This window comes from Crocuta crocuta, unplaced genomic scaffold (assembly GCF_008692635.1).
Source record: "Crocuta crocuta isolate KB4526 unplaced genomic scaffold, BGI_CrCroc_1.0 scaffold205, whole genome shotgun sequence".
Lineage (NCBI taxonomy): Eukaryota > Metazoa > Chordata > Mammalia > Carnivora > Hyaenidae > Crocuta > Crocuta crocuta.
Genome location: NW_027530644.1, coordinates 1,755,426 through 1,778,468, shown reverse-complemented (window position 1 = coordinate 1,778,468; position 23,043 = coordinate 1,755,426). Strand labels below are relative to the sequence as shown.

Below are 23,043 nucleotides of genomic sequence, written 5' to 3'. Positions count from 1 at the left end.
AGACAACGAGGAGGAACTATTGAAGCTGATAAAGCAGATGGAAAAAGACCTAATATTTCAAAAACAGATAGCAGAGGAGCAGTTGAAGGAAAAGCAGAAAATTGAACTGGAAGCGAGAAGAAGGATAACTGAAAATCAGTATTCCTGTAGAGAAAACACGTTGCCTAGCTGTGCAGTTGCGCAGGCCACGGCGTACAGGGGAACAACAGACAAACAGAAAACAGAAGAACTCAAACAGCAGGTGGATGAGCTAACTGTTGCCAATAGAAAGGCCGAAAAAGACATGAGAGAGCTGAAGTACGAACTTAATGCCCTTCAGCTTGAGAAAACTTCATCGGAGGAAAAGGCTCGTTTGCTAAAAGAAAAACTGGATGAAACAAATAATACGCTGAAGTGCCTTAAGTTAGAGTTGGAAAGGAAGGATCAGGTGGAGGAAGGGTATTCTCAACAGCTCAGAGAACTGAGTAGGCAGTTGAACCAAACCACGGACAAAGCTGAAGAAGTCATGCAGGAAGCGAATGATCTTAAGAAAATAAAACACAATTATGAGCTGGAGTTAGAATCTCTTCAACAGGAAAAAGGGAAACTGCAAAGGGAAGTAGACAGGATCACTAGGGCCCGTGCTGTAGCCGAGAGAGATATTCAGCATTTAAATTCACAAGTGAATTCTTTTCAGGCTGAGAAGGAATCCTCTAATGAAAGAGTACGATTCTGCCAGAGAAAGTCGGATCATCTAAAAGAACAGTTCGAGAAAAGCCATGCACAGTTGCTTCAAAATATTCAAGCTGAGAAAGAAAATAATGATAAAATCCAGAAGCTTAATGAAGAATTGAAGAAAAGTAATGAGTGTGCAGAAACGCTAAAACAAAAGGTCGATGAGCTCACCAGGCAGAATAATGAAACCAAGTTAATGATGCAGAGAATTCAGGCCGAATCGGCGAATGTGGTTTTAGAGAAACAAGCTATCCAGCAAAGATGTGAGGCCCTGAAAATTCAGGCGGATGGTTTTAAAGATCAGCTACGCAACACAAATGAACACTTGCATAAGCAGACAAAAACAGAACAGGATTTCCATAGAAAAATTAAATGCCTTGAAGAAGACCTGGCCAAAAGTCAAAATTTAGTCACTGAATTTAAGCAAAAGTGTGACCAGCAGAACATTATCATCCAGAATACTGAGAAGGAGGTTAGAAACCTGAGTGCGGAGCTGACGGCTTCCAAAGAGGAGAAGCGACGCGGGGAGCAGAAGGTACAGCTGCAGCAGGCTCAGGTGCAGGAGTTAAATAACAGGTTGAAAAAGGTACAAGACGAACTGCACTTAAAGACCATTGAGGAGCAGGTGACCCACAGAAAGATGCTTCTGTTTCAGGAGGAATCTGACAAGTTCAAACGCTCGGCAGAGGAGTTCCGGAAAAAGATGGAAAAGTTAATGGACTCCAAAGTTATCACCGAAAATGATATCTCGGGCATCCAGCTTGACTTTGTGTCTCTTCAGCGAGAAAACTGCAGGGCTCAAGAGAACGCAAAGCTGTGTGAGACAAATATTATAGAACTTGAAAGACAGCTTCAGCAATATCGTGAGCAAATGCAACGAGGGCAGAATGTGGAAGCAAATCATTACCAAAAATGTCGGAAACTTGAAGATGAGCTGGTAGCCCAGAAGCGTGAAGTTGAATGCCTGAAGCAAAAGATGGATCAACAGATAAAGGAACATGAGCATCAGTTAGTTTTGCTCCAGTGTGAAATCCAAAAAAAGAACCCCGCCAAAGACTGTACCTTCAAACCGGATTTTGAGATGGCAATAAAGGAGTGTCAGCACCCTGGCGACCTGTCCTCTAGGAACACGGGGCAGCTTCGCTCAGCGACTAGATCTCCTCTGCTGAGAAGGACGCAAGAATCACAGCAATCAGAAGAAAAATGGCAGCATCGGGTTGTTGAGCAAATACCAAAGGAAATCCAGTTCTGGCCGTCAGGGCCTCCGCTTGAGAAAGAGAAAAGCCAGCAGTGTTACTCTGAGTATTTTTCTCAGACAAGCACCGAATTACAGATAACTTTCGATGAAGCAAACCCTATTACAAAACTATCAGAAATTGAGAAAATAAGAGATCAAGCTCTGTACAATTCTAGGCCACCGGTTAGGTATCAGGATGACAAGTGTGACGTGGACCTGGCGAAGCTTTTGGCCCCCTTGGAGGTATACTCTGGATTCTGAGACCTTATCAACTACCTCATGTCAAGTTTCTTCTCTCGTTTTCTTTCTCTGCTAGACTAAATTTTTTAATAACGTTGAGCAAGATAGGCTCTTTGTAGTTCTGGCAGAAAATAATGCTGTCATTTTCTAGTGATTGACTTGAATCTGTACTACAGATTAGCATTATTTAGTTTCTAAATATTTGAGATCAAATACATAGGTGTCATAGTTATATTATGATATCTATGGTATGGTATTATATTCTGATGTTTTTTTTTAAATCTTTATTTTGAGAGAGAGATAGAGAGAGAGAGACCGACTGAGTATACACGTGCCTGAACAGGGGAGGGCCAGAGAGAGAAGGAAAGAGAGAATCTCAAGAAGGCTTCATGCTATCAGCACAGAGCCTGACCCCGGGCTCAGTGTCATGAACCATGAGGTCATGACCTGAGCCAAAACCAAGACTTGGACGCTCAACTGATTGAGCTACCCAGGTGCCCTTCAAGAATTTTTTTTAAGCTAGTAAAATCAAGAAGTTCACTTTAATCTCTAACAGTTTATGGGGACAGATTTCATCTTTTTTAAAGATACCATTTTTTAAAGATTTTATTCTTAAGTAATACCCAATGTGGGGCTCAAACTTAAAACCCCAAGATCAAGAGTCACAGACGCCACCGTCTAAGCCAGCCAGGTGTCTCTATACATACCATTTTAATGTCTTAATTGTCATCCAAGTAAACCTCACACTCTCAAAATAATAGTACTTGTACCTGAACCCTCTTTGTTTCGAAAATTTTCTTCTCTTTTATTTTTGTTATTGTAGGAAGTATATTTGGATTAAGAATGGGTAAAGTGACCTTACGTTCTTTAGATGGCTTTTAACATCTCATGAATTCCTGTTACAGATAGCTAAGAGCAAGCAGTATGATATGCACACAGAAGTCGCCGCGTTAAAACAAGAAAAGAACTCAGGTCCTGGTGCTGAAGAATGGATGCTGGAAGGGTGCAGAGCATCCGGTGGACTCCAGAGAGATTTTATTAAGAAAGGCTCAGAACCGGAGACCTTCCAGAATTTGGATGGTGATCACACATGTTCAGTTAGGGATGATGAATTTAAATTCCAAGGTCTCCGGTGCACCGTGACTGCCAGGCAGTTGGTTGAAGCTAAGCTTCTGGACATGAAAACAGTAGAGCAGCTGCGACGTGGTCTCAAAACCGTTGGTGAAGTTCAGAAAACTCTTAGCAAGTTTTTGACAAGAGCCACCTCAATTGCAGGGCTTTATCTAGAATCCACAAAAGAAAAGATTTCATTTCCCTCGGCAGCCAAGAAAATCATAATAGACAAAATGATGGCTGTAGCATTTTTAGAAGCTCAGGCCGCAACAGGTTTTATAATTGATCCCATTTCAGGTCAGACATACTCTGTTGAAGATGCGGTCCTTGAAGGAGTTATTGACCCCGAATTCAAAATTAGACTCCTTGAGGCAGAGAAGGCAGCTCTGGGGTATTCATATTCTTCTAAGACATTGTCAGTGTTCCAAGCTATGGAAAATAGAATGCTTGACAGACAAAAAGGTAAACATATCTTGGAGGCCCAGATTGCCAGTGGGGGCGTCATTGACCCTGTGAGAGGCATCCGTGTTCCTCCAGAAGTTGCTGTGCAGCAAGGCTTGTTAAATAATGCTATCCTGCAGTTTTTACACGAGCCGTCTAGCAACACGAGAGTTTTCCCTAATCCCAATAACAAGCAGGCTTTCTATTACTCAGAACTACTGCGAATGTGTGTGTTTGATGTAGATTGCCAGTGCTTTCTGTTTCCATTTGGGGAGAGAAACATTTCCAATCTCAATGTAGGGAAGACCCATAGGATTTCTGTAGTAGATACTAAAACAGGAGCAGAACTGACTGCATACGAGGCTTTCCAGAGAAACCTAATCGACAAAAGTACATATCTTGAGCTTTCAGCGCAACAGTATCAGTGGAAGGAAGCCACGTTTTTTGAATCTTATGGGCATCCTTCTCATATGCTGACCGATACTAAAACAGGATTGCAGTTCAATATTGATGAGGCTGTCGAGCAAGGAACAGTTGACAAAGCCTTGGTCAAAAAGTACCAGGAAGGGCTCATCACACTTACAGAACTTGCCGATTCCTTGCTGAGCCGGCTGGTTCCCAAGAAGGATTTGCACAGTCCTATTGCGGGCTACTGGCTGACCACCAGTGGGGAAAGGATCTCTGTCCTAAAGGCCTCCCGCAGAAATTTGGTTGACCGGATTACTGCTCTCAGATGCCTTGAAGCTCAAGTCAGTACAGGGGGCATAATTGATCCTCTCACTGGCAAAAAGTACCGGGTGGCAGAAGCTTTGCACAGAGGCCTTGTCGATGAGGGGTTTGCCCAGCAGCTGCGACAGTGTGACTTAGTAATCACAGGGATCGGCCACCCTGTCACTAACAAAGTGATGTCAGTGGTGGAGGCTGTGAATGCAAATATCATAAGTAAGGAAATGGGAATCAGATGTTTGGAATTCCAGTACTTGACCGGGGGACTGATAGAGCCCCAGCTTCATTCCCGGCTATCCCTAGAAGAGGCTCTGCAAGTAGGTATCATCGATGTTTTCATTGCTACAAAACTCAAAGATCAAAAGTCCCATGTCAGAAATATAATATGCCCTCAAACAAAAAGAAAGTTGACATACAAAGAAGCTTTAGAAAAAGCTGATTTTGATTTCCACACAGGACTTAAGCTCTTAGAAGTATCTGAACCTTTGATGACGGGAATTTCTAGCCTTTACTATTCTTCGTAGTAGCACATGTTTTAACTGTGCATGGGGGTGAGGCTGTCCACTTCATATGATCTGTCCAGAGCATGATGGAATCAGTTAAATAGGCAGTGTAGCAACTATGCCACATACTCAAAGCACTGTTTATTTCTTGAGGGCTGGAGACAGCTGACTGTTAAGAAGAGAGAATAATTTTTAAATTGAAAGTCACAAAATATTTACTCCTCTTCAAAATGGTTTCCTTTAGCTTTTAGATTAGTTTTTTTTTTTTTAATCTCACCTACCCCTCCCCCCCAAAAAAGGTATTTTATCTAGAGTATGAGGTAAACTTGATGAACTCCAGCAAGTTTATAGCATCCTTTCTTCAGAATTCCTCATCACTGAATAGATCCAGCCTGAGATTAGGGCTCCCATTTATTAAATGATCATTACACTCATTGAAAGAGTACCTCAGAAAGCACCATGGAATCCAAGAGAAAAATGTAAATTTGTTTCCACATCCCTGAGGCTATAGTGTTTCAGAGGGCCCTGCAAAGTGAAACAGTTTTTAATTTTCCTATACATTGTAGCTTTCTTTAAATATTAAATGTTTAAGACAGTCTTCCATTTCCTGGTAGACTCTCTAATTAAAAGCATTGTTACGTGTTGAAAGAAGGGGAAAGATTTTTTGTTCATTCTGTGTTTTTTCATATGTATGTACACATTCACTTGGGTTTCAGTTGTTTGATACTTTTTTGTCAAGACCATTGTGATTGTAATGCTAATGCAAAGGCAGCAGCAATTCAAAGATCTTCTAGTGCTTCATGAATAAAATTGAATTTTATTTGTCATTGATAGACCAGCTGGGAGTTTAGACTGATGATTATAGAATGTCACAGCTTTCTTTACTACCATAAACATTTTGGAAGTACATCTGCTATGTGATGTGATAAAACACGGCTAAGTGAATGAATAAAATACTCAGTAAACTGTGTGATGAAAAAATATTTTTACATTCTTGTTTTCTGTGGAGAGGTCAGTTTCATAGTTCAATCATTTACTGGAATATATCTTTTTTTTTTTAACCACTCACACTTGTCAGAGGTCACTGGAAGAAGAAAAGAAAGAGCATGTTGAAAAAGCCAAAGAATTACAGAAATGGGTATCAAATGTCACCAAGACATTGAGAGATGACGAGAAGGCTGGAAAATCTCCCTTCTCTAAACAAAAGGTATTCACTGAAGTTCTGGTTTAATAATAATAATAATAGTGGGTAGAATTTACTGAAGTGACACGGTCAACCTAAAAAACAAAACCACTTTAGTTCTTCACCTTGATTTTCCCCATTTTCATAGGCAGTTATAATGAGGGCCAGAAGGATTGAATAACTTGCCCAAGGAATCACAGTATGTAGCAGAAGAGGTGTCTCTGATTCCAAAGCTTGAACTATATTTATTAGTCTTATTAGTCTATTAGTGCTTCTCCTAATGGTTAGATCTGTCTCTTGATTATAGTGAAGGGAGTCGCTAAGGAACAGAGTCATCCTATTTTGTGGCCAGAGTAAATCCATGTACTCCTTATCATAAAGATAAGGTCTCCTTCTCACAAAGTTCAACAAAAAGGTTCAGGAACAACAGAGATACAAATTAGGATGTCAACATTTTTGAGGATTTAATTTAGTTGTGCTCCGTATTTTACAAAGGAGAGTTCTCTAGTCAATCACCGGAAATTCTAGATTCTTTCCCATATGTAAATGAATTCTTTTGTGCTGTGGGCTGTATTCTGTTCCCCAAGCGGCTAGGCATTAGTTGGATAGCTTCAGCTCGTGAGATATTAGTGCTCTGTGATGTCTGTTGGACGGTGCCACTTGAAGCTGTCAGGGCATCGATAGCTAAGGTCCAGTGTTGATGCTGCAGGTGTTGACACTGGAATTGAGACTGTATTAAAAAAAAGAAAAAGTTTCCACTAAGTTAAGCAGCATTTTTCTCAACTTGCCCTCCTGCCACTGCTTGACCCTAGGAAATTATGGGGTTATCATTAGCTTCCTCTTCTAGCTTTGCATCAGTGTTCATTTGTCATCAGTTGAAACAGACATTATTGACGTAATTAAATAGGAGAAAACTTCAGTGTCTTGTCTGATTTTGCCTATGATATGAGGGCAGTTGTAACTTCTCTGGGGTTCCCCCTTAGAGAAGTGTACAGATCCAAGTATATACTTGGATTAGTATTCAACCAAAATAAAGCCATATTAGCTCATAGTCTTACTTTCTCTATTTCATACTAGTGTGGAAGAAATCAGAAGTTGGCAACCAATTACATTTGATGTTTGCAACCCCAAACTGTCAAAATAATAGTTTAAAATATCTTCTTCTTTTTCCCCCTACCAGATAGGGAAAGAACTAAGATATGAACATAAGCCTTAACAAGGATTTCTTGGGAGAGCAAGTTTCTTTTGAGAAGTGTGGATGATAAACCTTGGTATTTTCTCATTCTGCAGTCTTGAATTTCCAAAACTTTACTAAGTTCATGTTAGTCCTAGACCTAGTATATTAGATACTTTTTAAATGCAGATCATGCCCTAAGTCATACATCTCTAATAAAGATTGCCTTTCTGTCAAGTGAAGTTTAAGAAAATTTGATGTGGATAATCAGTGTATGTATTAAAAATCACTATGGCCTCATGATTACCTGTAGTCATGAAAAAATGGACTTTCAGTTGACTTTGTTCTGAATAGAGTACATTGGGAGAAAGTAGACTTCATTTGCCCATCATTTACACCATTTCTGCTTGTTCAAAAGAATGGCAGTCCATTTCTGAAATAAAGTATTCAGAAGTAATATACTACATGATTGGGAAAAAATGTTACAACCTCTTGCTTTTCCTCAAACAGATAAATTTGATGCCTCTGTCACAGATGAATTTTGCAAATTTTAGAAATTGAAAATATTTAATTTTGGTCTACAGATCGACAGATTCATGCTTTCACCATGAGTTTTTCAAAAGGAGTAGGGTATACAGGAGCACAGGGGAAGGCAGATCCTTGTTTGGAGTAGTGTTCCGCATTCATGTATCTTTTTGGTGCAAGGATGACATTGGGCCAGTGAAGATCCTTTGGTCACCTGGGATGTTAAGGCGACCTTTGTTCACTGTTGGGCTGTGACAACTGAGAGAACCATATAATGTAGTAGTAGCCTTGCCTTGTGAAAATGATGTTATGGTTAGAGAGAGAGACTTTCCTTAATTGGCATTCTAAATAAAATACTCTTCTTATTCAGGCCTGTATACTGATCATCACTGATCAGTTATTGGCTTGGGCCATCCAGAAAGTACACCTATCATTTGGATCTTAATTAAAATTGGATTAATTTTTAAAAATTACTCTTCTAGTCTTGATGAAGGGAGAGTTTGAGTATGTCTTCTTAATCTTGCAGATTTCCAGTGAAGAAATATCAACTAAGAAGGAACAATTATCTGAAGCACTTCAAACCATGCAGCTGTTTTTGGCAAAACATGGGGACAAGTACGTTGGTCTTTATTAGCTCTTTTATTCAAAAGAGAAAAGTGGTCTTAATGTTCAACAAAGCAAAGCTGGTAAATTTTAAGTGAGATTTTAAAAATGAAAGTCAATTAGAAATTCACTTAATATAATAACTATAAACTTAGCAATTTGTTACTTTTAGTCACTTCTAGTGTTTACCAAAACCCTGAAATGTACTTATTATTTTCATGTATTACTGAAAAGAAAATGGGTCAGGGAGTTTAAAGATTAGTAGCTAGTGAGCAGTAAGGATTCCAAGCCAAGAGTAATTCTAAGTAGTATTCTCTTGTGACTTTACTTTTCGGAAAATCTATGTGAATATGTTTTCACTTTCTTTGCTGAGACTTTCAGCAACCTGATTTCTCATAGTTTGGTCCTAGTTTTTCCAACAAGGCATTTCATCTATTTCAGCTAGTGCCTTAGGCAGGAAAGAAATCTTCTCTTTTCTTAAATTCTTTTTGAGGCTATCCCAGATCATTCCACAATGACTTTGTATTATACCTTGGAGAATCAGGTTAATCTTGTAAAATTTTTTATCCCTATTCATGCTTCAGCTTGAACAAGTTTCATCTTGAGTAACGGTATCTTTTTGTCCCATTTCTGTGTTGGATCTAACAGTAGGATCTTTCCCTATTTCGGAGAACAGCAATTGTTATTTTAGAAATGTGTATATGCTAGAGAAGTGCTGATCTATGAATTCATATCCTTTCCTCCCGTCTGTTTCTCAGGCAGGAGAAGGATTCCTAGATGTGTAAGGGCCATCCTTAATTTCCACAAACAGTCATTCTGATACTTGAGGAATCTGTATCTAAGGGTTTATTTTATTTTACGACCATGTGCTTATTTAGAAAAGGGCTCTACTTTGCAAAATCATTGAGCCTAATATGTCATCTTCAGCACTTGAAGTCTTGTATTCCTCTTCATTCTTCCTGGTTATTTTAGAATGACAGATGAAGAAAGAAATGAATTGGAAAAACAAGTGAAATCTCTTCAAGAAAGTTATAATTCATTCTTCAGTGAATCTCTGAAACAACTACAAGAATCACAAACCTTAAGAGATACAAAGGTAGAGGAGAAGGTAATATAATTTATTTAAAACATGATGCTGTTTCAAGATTATTAGCCTTACTGCATGGTTATAGAAATATATATCAATGAAGAAGAAATGACCTTGAATTTGTGTACATGGAGAAAACATGGATGGAGTTTATCTAACTATTTAGAAAGTTCAGTGTGTGTATTAAATCCAGTCCTACACTTGGCGTCATCAGTTTCTGTGACATCTTAATCTCTGCCTTGCATGGTAAAAGAAAAGAATCATTCATTTTTCTAACTCTTCTCTTTAAAAGCCATTCTTCTACTGCTATATTAGGTATTTTATTATGTGTAAAACAGCCTTGAGTCATCTCCAAAGATGACATAAGAGTGTTATGAACTTGGTTGATTTTTATTTTTATTTTTATTTTTTTTTTAAATTTTTTTATGTTTTATTTATTTCTAGGAGAGAGAGAGAGACAGCGTGAGCAGGGGAGGGTCAGAGAGAGAGGGAGTCACAGACTGAAACAGGCTCCAGGCTCTGAGCCGGCAGTCAGCACAGAGCCCAACGCGGGGCTCGAACCCACAAACTGCAAGATCATGACCTAAGCGAAAGTCGGATGCTTAACCGACTAAGCCACCCAGGCGCCCCTAACTTGGTTGATTTTTAGAGATAACCATGAGACTTATTTGAGCAATCCTGGGCCATTCGCTATAGTGAGGATGCTCTAGCATTTTCTTCCAGTATAACAGAAATCATTGAAAATTTGACCTGTCCTTAAACTTTTGAAATGTGACAATAAGTATTCACAGTTTTCAACACAATATTAAAAAATCTATCTTTATATTCAATTTCCTTACTCCCTGGAATACTTTACACACTATGTGTCACATTTTGGGGGTATGTAACAATTTTTTTGGTTCATTTTTACTGTCTGCGAGCAAGGTCTGTATGCTGTAAACATCAATAGCATGGGGTTTGATACTCTCTTTCATGTCAGTCGACTAATCTCACCCAGTTGCAGAGAGCATGATTTGCCTTCTTAGGTATGTGTTCTGTTTCCTCACTATCATCATTTACTCTGTTGTGTCCTCACTAACCTTGTTAATGTACACAATATTAAGTTTTCAATTCACAGATGCATGTTGTTTTCAAAGCTTTTATCACATCCTGTGCTGTTGAATAGATCACTGACATAGATCACTTGTGCATTTGAGCTGCCTAACATTCACAGCATTGCTGCGCCTTGGTAAGTAGAGGATTTTCCTGTTGAAGTGTATTATTTATATTAAAAGATGCAAACGAAGTTTCATGCAATTCTGCCCACCCTTGGGTCACAGACTGACCTGAGAATTTTGTGTTTTCCTTTCAGCTGGCTAAAGTGATTGCAGGCACCATCGATGAGACAACTGGAGAAGTCCTATCGGTGTTTCAGGCGGTTTTAAAAGGCCTTATTGACTATGACACAGGAATCAGGTTGCTTGAGACACAGCTAATGATTTCTGGTCTAATTTCACCAGAATTAAGAAAATGTTTTGACCTCCAAGATGCCGAAAGTCACGGCCTTATTGATGAACAGGTTTTATGCCAACTCAAAGAACTAAATCAGGCAAAGGAGATCATTTCCACCATGTCATCTACCACAATTCCAGTGCTGGAAGCTTTGGCTCAAGGCATGATATCAGAATCCATGGCCATCAGAGTGCTTGAGATACTGCTTTCCACAGGCTTTCTAGTTTTTCCAGCCACCGGAGAACAGCTGACCCTACAGAAGGCTTTCCAACAGAACTTTGTTTCCTCAGCATTATTTTCTAAAGTTCTAGAGAGGCAAAACATGTGTAAGGATCTTATTGACCCCTGCACTGCTGAGAAGGTGTCTTTAGTAGATATTATACAAAGAAGTATTTTACAGGAAAACACTGGGATGCGGCTTCTACCTGTGAGACCACAAGAAGGGGGTAGAATAACACTAAAATGTGGAAGAAGCATAAGCATTTTAAGGGCGGCTCATGAAGGTCTCATAGACCGGGAAACCATGTTTAGGTTATTAGGTGCACAGCTTCTTTCTGGAGGTCTGATCAATTGCCACTCTGGTCAGAGAATGACTATTGAAGAAGCTTTGATGGAAGGGGTGATTGACAGAGACACGGCTAACAGTATTCTCACATATCAGGTTCAAACAGGTGGAATCATCCACTCAAACCCTGCTAAACGTTTAACCGTGGATGAAGCAGTCCAGTGTGATCTAATAACTTCGAGCAGTGCTCTTTTGGTACTAGAGGCTCAGCGAGGCTATGTGGGACTCATCTGGCCTCACTCTGGTGAAATATTTCCTACATCTTCTTCCTTGCAGCAAGAATTGATTACAAATGAATTGGCATACAAAATCCTGAATGGCAGGCAGAAAATAGCTGCTCTTTATATTCCAGAAACTTCTCAAGTCATTGGTTTGGATGTTGCTAAGCAGCTGGGAATTATAGATAATAACACGGCATCGATTTTAAAAAGTATAATACTCCCTGATAAAATGCCAGATTTAGGAGATTTGGAAACTTGTAAAAATGCCAGAAGATGGCTCTCTTTTTGTAAATTCCAACCATCTACAGTCCACGATTACAGGCAAGAAGAGGACGATTTTGATGGAGAAGAGCCAGTGGCAACTCAGAGCTCAGAACAAACTAAAAAATTATTTCTGTCTTATTTGATGATAAATAGCTATATGGATGCAAACACAGGACAAAGGCTTTTGCTATACGATGGAGACTTGAATGAGGCCGTTGGTATGCTACTGGAGGGCTGTAGTGCAGAGTGTGAGGACACGCCCACAAAAGAATGCCTTGATGTCTTAGGACTCCCTGGTGTAATTCTGAATAACGCTCCAAGTAGAGGAAGGGATGACAGTGTAGCTTCACCGACTAGTTTTGATAAATGTTATTGCAGAGAACCCAACCATAAAGAAACCTCTGAAGAGAGAAAGAGTGCCACAGATGAAGAGTTTAATGAAATAGGAAATAACATTACCAGTAGTCAATTTCATCAGTCAGAAAACCTGGCACATACAATAGCAACTGATCATAAAGTTAAGAATTCATCCAGTGTGTGTGTTCCCAGTTCTGTATTGTGTTTAACACAGCCGGGACTTGTAGCAGTTGGCATGCTTGGACAAGACTCTGAAAACATACTTAAAAACTGTGAAAACCAAAGTCAAGTTGGAATAAATGAAAATGCAGATGAATGTAGCCATTCTCAACATATTCAAAACTTTGCACGTGATTCGATAACAAATCCTATTATGAAACCAAAAACTAGTAGAATCAGTGATTTGAATGAAAAAGAGAATGAAGATAATATAAACAAGGATTTGACAATCTTTGACTATTCTCCCAGGTTGAGTGCCTTGCTAAGTCATGATAAATTGAGGAACAATCAGGAAAGTCTTAATGATTTACATACCACAGAGAGCAAGGGAAATAAATGTGAAGACTCTACTTTGTCATTCAGTGATCAAACCATGTTATCGGGTCAAAGAATGGGAGAAACGTTTCAAGACCAGTTTCTGGGAATTGCAGCTATCAATATCAGTTTACAGGGAGAACACTGTCAACAAAATCCTTCAAATATAGGTGACAATGAGCCTCAGGGACAGTCTCACAATGATAAATATAATTTAGATACTTACAGTGAAGATGAAGAGCTGCACCCTGCTTCTCAGCAGAAACCTGAAGGCAGGAAAAATGAGTTCCAAATGGAAGAGCACTGCTGTGCCACAGCTCCCCAGGGTGACCCTGATACTGCTAATTCATTGTGTATCTGTGCTACATCGCTGCTTGAAGAAAATGTCAGCGCCGGTGACTATGAGACTTCACTACTGGATGAACAGCAGAGCGTGACAGAAACAGACACTGATAGTGATGATGATTTTTATGATACCCCCTTGTTTGAAGATGATGACCATGATTCTCTGGTTCTCGAAGGTGATGATTGCGATTGTCTACAGCCTGAGGACTATGCCACACTACAAGAGGAAAATGATGGGGCTGCTCCTCCTGCTGATGTTTTTTATGATGTTTCAAAAGAGAATGAAAATTCTGTGGTGACCCAGGGAGCACTGGTTGATAGCTTACGTGAGAGGGAGGACACACCGTCTCTTCAGGGTTTTCTCATAGCTACTGAGAAAGCTGAATTCGATTCTGGTGAAAGAATATGCTCAGATTCAGCTGACTCAGACAGGGGCGATGGACAGTTGCTGGCGACCATATCAGAAAGGGAAAGCACAACTAGCCTTGAAGGTGATGAGTGTGACTCATTGACTGATTATGAAATCATTGAGGGCAAAGAGAACTTGAGCGCTTCTCTAACATTTGATGATACTGGGTGTTGGAGGAGACAAGAAGAACATATAGCTGGACAAGAATTTAAATCTGATACTGAGCATTTAGAGTCTATGCAAAGTGAAGAAAGTTATGGGTATTATGTATGTGACAGTAATGATCAGGATGACGATGATGATTCCGATGATGATGATGAAGAAGGGGTAGAAGGTGAAAATGATAAGCCCCTGGGCCAAGATGAGGCTGCAGGTACGAATATCCAGCCGTGTGCCACCACAGTGAGTGAAAAGGAAAATGGTCATGAAAATCAAAGTGTTAATAAAGTAATTTTCCCAGATAAAGTGCACAACTACAGTTCTTCAGAAAAAGAGCAAAGTGTAAATGTTTTACAGCTAGAATCAACTAGCAAAAATAACTTAGTTACTGAAAGAAGCAACTTTCCAGAATATGCAACTGAGGTCCTTGGAAAAAGCAAAGAAGATCTGTTGAATCATGAGATAGTTCTTAACGATATATTGCTGCCTATCACTAAAGACACTGAATCAGAAAACGCCTCTGGCTCTGTAGCTGTTTTACATAATACTAATAGCTGTTCAACTTCTGAAGTAGATAAGGATCCCATGAACTTAAAGTTTAAGTTGATTCAAGGGCCAGAGTCTACTGACTCTCTGAAAGGTGGAGATCAGTATTTTGAGAATGTGATACTTGATAAAACCATTTGTTCTGAGCCTGATTTAGTAGGAAAACCTGCTGAGGAAAGCCATTTGCCATCCATAGCCTGTGTAGTTGCCAAAGATCATCAAGTACCCAAAAGAGGCCTAGTTAAAAAGAATGGTGACCAAAACAATGTACTAATAGAAGATGAAACATCAGTTCATAAAATATGCTCAGGTAAAGGAGACATGTGTAGAGGAGGGCTAGTAGAAGAGAATAGGTCTCTCAGACCTTTGCCTAGTGAAAGTACAAGGAAGAATCTTGATTTAGCTAATGATCAGTTTCCATTTCCACAAATCACAGATAGTGAAGAACATAATCTGAAAGAAAGCCTGAAAAAAGTAACTTTAACTCTTACAGATGAACCAAAGAATCTACAAACAGTGGTTAGCAAAAGTCCTGTCCAGTTTGAGAATCTTGACGAAATATTTGACTCCTCAATTTCCAAAGTGATCACTGATGACATTCCTTCAGATATTCCATTGTCTGAAGGGAATACAGATACTGAGAAAGATTCATTAGCTGATGGACCTGGAAAAGAGTCTGACCTATTCACTTATTTAAAACATTGTGCTAAAGATGTAAAAGCAAAAGATGTATTGAAACCAAATGAAGATATCCCAGGCTGTGTTCTGATGGCTTCCTCTGCCATGAAAGAAGACGTACAGTTTGGAATAAATAATCCAAAAGAGAAGATAGCCCTTACCCAGGAAGTCTCACCTCTAAATGAGATGGCCCAACAGAATGATCTTTGTACTAAAGGAAGTGCCTCAGAAGGGAGAACAGATATTGGTCAGTTCATACCAGAAAGGAATGAAAGCACACTTTCAACCTTTTCTCTTAAAAATATGGAAGACTTTGCGGAAAATACTGATTTTGAGTCACCAGAACTCTGCACAAATGTAATAAGAAATGATAACTCCAGTAACCCGTTAAGCACGGACAACTTATTTTCAGAAATTCACAGTAAGATAGAAATACGTGAGCAACAGCAGCAAAAAGAACAAGCCTTGTCTCTAGGACTCCAGGAAAAGGAGGTTCACATTCCTGAGTCATCTCAAGTATTTGTTGAAGATGTAGAAAGTAGATTGGGAGAAGGTTCTGTGAATCCTCTTGAGGTTGGCAAATCTTCAGTTGGTGCAGACACTGAAATTTTAATTCAAAGCTTAATTAAAAGAGTAAGCACATCACAGTTGGCAAAAGAAGCATCCAGTGTGCCCAGTGACTCTAAAATTGGTGACCATTCTAGAGTTTCCCCCGTGAATAACTCACCAGAACTAAAAGCAGAAAGTAGAGATGATCCATTCTGTATTGCCAATCTTAAGTCTGATTTTCTCCTTAATATACTTAAGCAGAATCAGTATAGCCGGAAAATTACTGGAGCATTTGAATTGATGAAAGAATTAACCCAGATGGAGTATGAGCTAGAGAATAGAGCTATTACATCTAAAGTACTTCCATTGCAACTTGAAACTATTTTCTACAAGCTGCTCACTGACACATATTCAGATAAATTAGAACAGGTCAGAGACCTGAATCAAAAATCATCTACTGCTTCTGAGATGGTGGATGAAAGGTCACACATTCTCGGTGATCTTAAAAGCAAAGAAGGAAGCCACTGTTCCCATAATTTACAAAACCTAAAAGATACTGGGCTAGAAAACCCAACTGTGTGTGCATCAGCATTGCTGAGCCATGAGAAGCTGGAGGAGCTGTGCAGTGATATCCCAGACCATCTGGAAAGTATTTCAGGGTCAAAAGGAATGACTTCTGGAGATAGCTCAATGGAACAAGTAAGTTGATTTTACAGTTCGAATGGCAGTAGCTGCATGAAGCATTTGGGAATAATCCTATACATTTTATTTGCTTTGAAAAACTACATAAAGGCTATTAACTTAACATGTCCAAATTTGTGTTTAGTTTTCCAGTGAGTTACAGCAATGTTTACAGCACACATCAAAAATGCAAGAGTATTTGGCTTTGCTTCAAGATATGAAGCCCCCATTAGACAACCAGGAGTCTCTGGATAATAATCTGGAAGCTTTGAGGAACCAACTTAAACAGTTGGAGGTAAGAACTGTCTGCTGCCTATTATGGATGATAGTCAGCTGGTGTTAATTTGGAAAAAAATAAGCATGCTTATTTTATTTCTTTATTATATTCTAAATATGTAATATGCCAAATATGCTATTATATATGTGCTATTACATTTAGAATAATTGTTATATTTGTGTTTCTCACTGAATGGTTCTGGGATATATATTTTTTTGCAGACATTTGAATTGGGATTGGCTCCAATTGCTATTATTTTAAGAAAAGACATGAAGTTGGCAGAAGAGTTTTTAAAGTCTCTTCCCAGTGACTTCCCCAGAGAACAGCTTGAGGAATTGAGCACAGGCCACCAAAGTTTGCAGACTGCTTTCTCTTCCCTCAGCAGTGTGTCTTCAGAAAGAATGAAATGCATCACGCTTGCAATTGACTCAGAAATGGTAGGCATCAAAACGTTTCACGCAGAGTCAGAATTCGAGTTTTGAAGAGTATTTTGATTGTTTGAAAATTTAATCATAAGATGAAGTCTTTTATTTTCATACTGTTAGCCCTTGAAACAGAGCCATTTTTGTAGGAATTCAAAATTTGAGGATTGACAGAAGTGAACATGCGATTTTATTTTCCAGTCTAAACTAGCAGTGTCCCATGAAGAATTTCTGCAGAAACTTGAATCGTTCTCAGATTGGATATCAGAGAAGAGCAAATCTGTGGAAGATATTGAGATTGTGAATGTTGAAGATACAGAGGATGTGAAGAAAAATTTAGAGTTTCTCAAGGCAAGTATCAAAATAAATTAGATGAAGTACATTGCAAAACCTCCAGATTAAGAAAAAAAATTTGATGTTTATTTATTTTTGAGACAGAGAAACAGAGCATGTGCAGGAGAGGGGCAGAGAGAGGGAGACACAGATTCTAAAGCAGGCTCCAGGCTCTTAGCTGTCAGCACAGAGATGGACGCAGGCTCTCAAACTGTGAGATCATGACCTGAGCCGAGGTTGGATGCTCAACCAACTGAGACACCCAGGCGCCCTCTTTTTTTTTTTTTTTAATTTTTGTTTTTATAAAAACCTCCTGATTTAAAATAACAAATGTGTAGGGGGCACCTGGGTGGCTCAGTCAACTGAGCATCCAACTCTGGATTTCTGCTCAGATTATGATCTTAGAGTTTGTGAGATCAAGCCTTGTGTTGGGCTCTGCAGTGACAGTGCGGAGCCTGTTTGGGATTCTCTCCCTCTCTCGTTCTTAATATAATTAAACATTAAGAAAAACTTAAAAAATAAAATAACAAATGTTTCCAAAAAAACATGACTGCTAAATCTGAAGTGATTATTTACTTTCTTTGTCTCTAAGAGATGTTTGTGTAACACCTATTTATGACTATAGACACAACCAGAAAATAATCACAACTTTGTGGATGTCTTTCTGATGCTGTGCCAACCACCTTATCTCTCTCTTTCCACCACTAACATCTTTAGTATTTATTTATTAGTCACTTAAATACATAATACCTGAATTATTCTTACAAATACGTCGTAGTATAAGTAATATGTATGTACTGGTCACTTAAAAATTTTTTTTAATTTTTATTTTTTATTTAAGATGCTAAAGTCTGGGATGGTGATGCCTCCCATTTTGGTTTTCTTCTGCAATGTTATTTTGGCTATTCGGTGTCTTTTGGTTCCATACACATTTTAGGATAGTTTGTTCTAGCTTTGAGAAGAATGCTGGTGCAATCTTGATTGGGATTGCATTGGATGTGTAGATTGCTTTGGGTAGTAATGACATTTTAGCAGTATTTATTCTTCCAATCCATGAGCATCGAATGTTTTTTCCATTTCTTTGTGTCTTCTTCCATTTCCTTCATAAGTTTTCTATAGTTTTCATCATACATCTTATTCATCATACATCTTATACATCATTTCATCTTATATCTTTGGTTAGGTTTATTCCTAGGTATTTTATGGTTTTTTGTGCAATTGTGAATGGGATCAGTTTCTTGATTTCTCTTTCTGTTGCTTCATTGTTGGTGTATAAAAATGCAACTGACATCTGTATGCTGATTTTGTACCCTGCAACTTTGCTGAATTCATGGATCAGTTCTAGTAGGCTTCTGGTGGAGTCTGTTGGGTTTTGTGTGTAGAGTATCATGTTGTCTGCAAAAAGTGAGAGTTTTACTTCTTCTTCGCCAGTTCTGATGCATTTTATTTCCTTTTGTTGTCTGAGGGCTGATGGNCTTTTATATTTATTGAGGGCTGCTTTATGTCCCAGTATGTGATCTATCTTGGAGAATGTGCCATGCACACTTGAGAAGAAAGTGAATTCCATGGCCTCAGGATGTAGAGTTCTAAATATATCTGTCGATTCTATCTGGTCCAATGTGTCATTCAAGTCCATTGTGTCATTAGTGATTTACTATCTAGTTGATCTATCCATTGCTGTAAGTGGAGTATTAATGTCCCCTGCTATTAGCACATTCTTATCCATAAGAGTGTTTCTGTTTGTGATTAATTGTTTTATATATTGAGTTGCTCCCATATTTGGTTTGTAGACATTTATAATTGTTAGCGCTTCCTGATTGATAGACCCTGTAATTATTATATAATGCCCTTCTTCATCCCTTGTTACTGTCTTTCCTTTAAAATCCAGTTTTTCTGATATAAGTATAGCTACTCCAGCTTTCTTTTGACTTCCAGTAGCATGATATACATTTCTCCATCCCCTTACTTTCAACCTGAAGGTGTTATCCAGTCTAAAATGAATTTCTTGTAGATAGCAAATAGATGGATTTTGGTTTTTATCCATTCTGGTGCCCTATGTCTTTTGATTGGGGCATTTAGTCCGTTTACATTCAGTGTTAGTATTGAAAAATACGGGTTTAGAGTCATCATGTCCTTTGTGGGATTCATGTTTGTGGTGGTGTCTCTGGTATCTTGTGTTCCCTACAACATTTCCCTCAGAGAGTCCCCCTCAGGATTTCTTGTAGGGCTGGTTTAGTGGTGACAAATTCTTTCAATTTTTATTTATTTAGAACGACTTTTATACCTCTTTCTATTCTGAATGACAGGCTTGCTGGATAGAGGATTCTTGGCTGCATATTTTTTCTGTTCATCACATTGACGATTTCTTGCCATTCCTTTCTGGCCCACCAAATTTCAGTAGATAGGTCTGTAACCACTCTGATAGGTTTACCTTTGTATGTTAGGCCTGTTTTGCTGCTTTCAGAATTCTCTCTTTGTGAAAAATTATATTTTGCCAGTTTCACTATAATATGTCGTGCAGAAGATCGATTCAAGTTACATCTGAGGGGAGTTCTCTGTGACTCTTGGATTTCAATGTCTGTTTCCTTCCCCAGATTGGGGAAGTTCTCTGCTATAATTTGTTCAAGGACTCCTTCAGTGCCTTTCCCTCTCTCTTCGTCTTCTGGAATTCCTATGATACGGATATTATTCCATTTGAATGTATCACTGAGCTCTCGAACTCTCCTTTTGTGTTCCTGGATCAGTTTATCTCTCTTTTTCTCAGCTTCCTCTTTTTCTATAATTGTGTCTTCTAAATCACGTATTCTCCTTTCTGCCTCTTCAATTCATGCATGGGACACATCCATTTTATTATACATCTCATTTATAGCATTTTTTAATTCATCACAACTGTTTTTAAGATCCATAGTCTTTGTAGCAATAGTTCTGATGTCTTCCATGCCTTTTTCAAGCCCAGCAATTAATTTTATGACTATTGTTCTAAATTCTTGTTCAGTTATGTTGCTCATATCTGTTTTGAGCAGTTCTTTAGCTGTCATTTCTTCCTGGAATTTCTCTGGAGGAGTGTTCTTCAATTTCATCATTTTGGTTAGCTTTCTATCTCTTCTTAATTTTAAAAGCTTGTTATCCACTCTGCACCTGGGAGTGCTGCTGTACCAAAGAAGGCTCTTTGACTGTCCAGGGCCTGTCCATTCAGGATGTGTTCTTTGAATGGTGTCTCTTGGTCTCTCTTGTTGAGACCTTGGTTATTTTATTTTCCTATTCGTAGTGGTATTTGGGACTCTCCAAATACCATGGGTACTTTGGCTTGTTTCTTGAGGTAGCCGCTATAAGCTTTTTTCAGCGGACTCTATCTCCTTTTCCTCCCAAACTCCTGGATTCTATAAGGGTTCCTATGTCTTCATTTCTTCTCTGTTTGAGAGATGGGGGCAAGTGAAATGTACGGAGCTCCCTACTTTTCCACCATCTTGTCTGTACAGGTTACTTTTGACATGGCTTTTTCTCCCCAAGTTCTTAATTGGAATAGCATGCCTCATGAATGATGCTTAGGTTCCTGGCCAGTGAGTTAGAAAACTGAAATTCTAGCTCATTGAATTTGTGTTTCAAATACCCTGTTGGCTTGTTTATGAGAAACCATAATTACATGAATATTGTAAATATTAACAAGTAATGTTTTTGGAAAGAGCCTAAGTGTCCATCAACGGATGAATGGATCAAGAAGATGTAGTTTATCTATACCATGGAATACTACATGGCAATGAGAAACAATGAAATCTGGCCATGTGTAGCAACATGGATGGACCTTGAGGGTGTTATGCTGAGCAAAATAAGTCAGGCAGAGAAGGAGACAAATATCATATGTTTGCACATATAGGAGGATTAGGAGGAACTTAACGGAGGAACAAGGGGGAGAAGAAGGGGGGAAATGGTCGGGGAAAGGGAGAGAGGCAAACCATGAGAGACTCTTGAATGCTGACAAAAACTGAGGACTGATGGATGTGGGGGGGAGGGGGGTTTGGGCATGGAGGAGGACATTTGTGGGGATGAGCACTGGGTGTTATGTGGAAACTAATTTGTCAATAAACGATTTGTAAAGTAAAAAAGAAAAAGAAAAAGAAAAAAAAATAATGTTTTAATGTTGATTTCCCCCTTTAACATGCCAAGTGTATGTAAGTTGGGTCTCTGTTTTTTGTTGAGTTACATTTTAAATGTGCTGTGGCAGACCAGATTGAAGTGTTCTTAGAGGGATTGTCTTTCCATGTAATACTAACTCCATAGTACTGAAATAATTTTATCTTTACTGTCTGTTACTAGATGACAAATAGATTTTTGACTAAACAAATCATGAAAAATGTCAATAAACCTTCAGTCCCTGATACAAGAAACATATTTTTAAAATATTATTGATGTAAGCTTTGTATTATGGCTTAGCTCCCATTTCGTACCTTACTGTTTTGTTCACAGAGTGTATTAAAAGACCTTGGACCTACCAAAGCGCAGCTGGAAACCACTGCTTTTGATGTACAGTTCTTCATTTCGGAATATGCACAAGACCTGTCTCCCAACCAAAGCAGACAACTGCTGAGGCTCTTAAATACAACTCAGAAGTGTTTTCTTGATGTACAGGAGTCAGTAACTACCCAGGTGGAACGTTTAGAGACTCAGTTACAGCTAGAACGAGATCTTGATGATCAGAAGGTTTGCCTTTCTTTGTTGAGCTGCCATTCTTTGTTTTTAGTTCTTCCATGTGAAACCTGTAATGAGGAAACCTAAGGATCATGGCATAATAGGAAAGATTTTCTGGAAAGGCAATTAATGGACAGGGTATAATGTAGAGATAACAGAGTATAAAACAGTACAGTTTTCCATAATAATGCTGTAGTTAGTTTATTTTCATTTTTTATGCCTCCTTGAAACTACTGTTTTCAAGTGGAAGTCTTGATTTTCCCCCCAGTAGTAGGAAATATGGATGTACTCAGAAATTGATAAATTGATGAACATAAGGATAAAGAAGGTTAAGGTATCTTTTTCCTCTGGGAGGCAGTATGGGATAGCAGTGCAGAGTGTGGGCTGTGGCCCTGGACTGCCTAGTATGTCCCAGCTGCACTCAGACATGCGTGATCTAGGGCAAGCCACTCAACCACTGTTTTCTCATGGTAAACTGGAAAAATCACAGTACTTACCTGGTCAGATTGTGAGCATCAATAAAGAATGAATATAAAATACTTAGTACTTATCTGGCATGTGTTAGGCTCCTAGGAAACATGATCAGTGGCTATAAGATGAATAACTAGTGTATAAGTAATAGGAAAATGAAAGATGCAAGTATTAGTATTGACATAGTAAATTAATCTCTTAATTTACTGAATTATATTAGAGTGCTACATCTAATAATAATGAGCAAAGGGATGGGAATGGAATTAGGCATAGTGATTAAGTAAAAATACTGCATGCATTGCTTTTATTACTTCTTGAAGCACCTAGGTGTTGTCTCTAGCATGATAACCTGTATACACATATTAAATATGTTCACAGACAAATTACAACTAACTTCTGTTTTGATATCCTTTTGCAGAATTAATTGTGTATATCGCAGGTTTCAAGAGCTTAAGAAAACGGAATGTTTCTTCCTGTTGGTCAGAGGTTCCGTCTCTTACACATGTGCA

At 38.6% G+C, this 23,043-nt stretch overlaps 1 protein-coding gene and 1 long non-coding RNA gene across 4 annotated transcripts in view; one reads left to right on the top strand and one right to left on the bottom strand.

Annotated features, from left to right (window-relative positions):
- DST (dystonin) overlaps positions 1 to 23,043 on the top strand; it is a 503,880-nt gene that overhangs the window by 349,804 nt on the left and 131,033 nt on the right. The window contains exons 36-43 of one of the 2 annotated variants that reach the window (XM_077769079.1): positions 6,053 to 6,181; positions 8,383 to 8,471; positions 9,432 to 9,567; positions 10,898 to 16,363; positions 16,491 to 16,640; positions 16,844 to 17,059; positions 17,246 to 17,395; positions 21,842 to 22,075. In XM_077769079.1, the coding sequence (XP_077625205.1) occupies positions 6,053 to 6,181; positions 8,383 to 8,471; positions 9,432 to 9,567; positions 10,898 to 16,363; positions 16,491 to 16,640; positions 16,844 to 17,059; positions 17,246 to 17,395; positions 21,842 to 22,075 (6,570 nt within the window). The remainder of the gene's footprint in view (positions 1 to 6,052; positions 6,182 to 8,382; positions 8,472 to 9,431; positions 9,568 to 10,897; positions 16,364 to 16,490; positions 16,641 to 16,843; positions 17,060 to 17,245; positions 17,396 to 21,841; positions 22,076 to 23,043) is intronic. The other variant, XM_077769080.1, reaches the window with a different exon arrangement.
- Positions 6,608 to 23,043, bottom strand: part of LOC144235523 (uncharacterized) — a 38,621-nt gene continuing 22,185 nt past the window's right edge. For both annotated transcript variants that reach the window (XR_013336235.1, XR_013336234.1), the window contains exon 3: positions 6,608 to 6,887. This is a non-coding gene — a long non-coding RNA (uncharacterized LOC144235523). The remainder of the gene's footprint in view (positions 6,888 to 23,043) is intronic.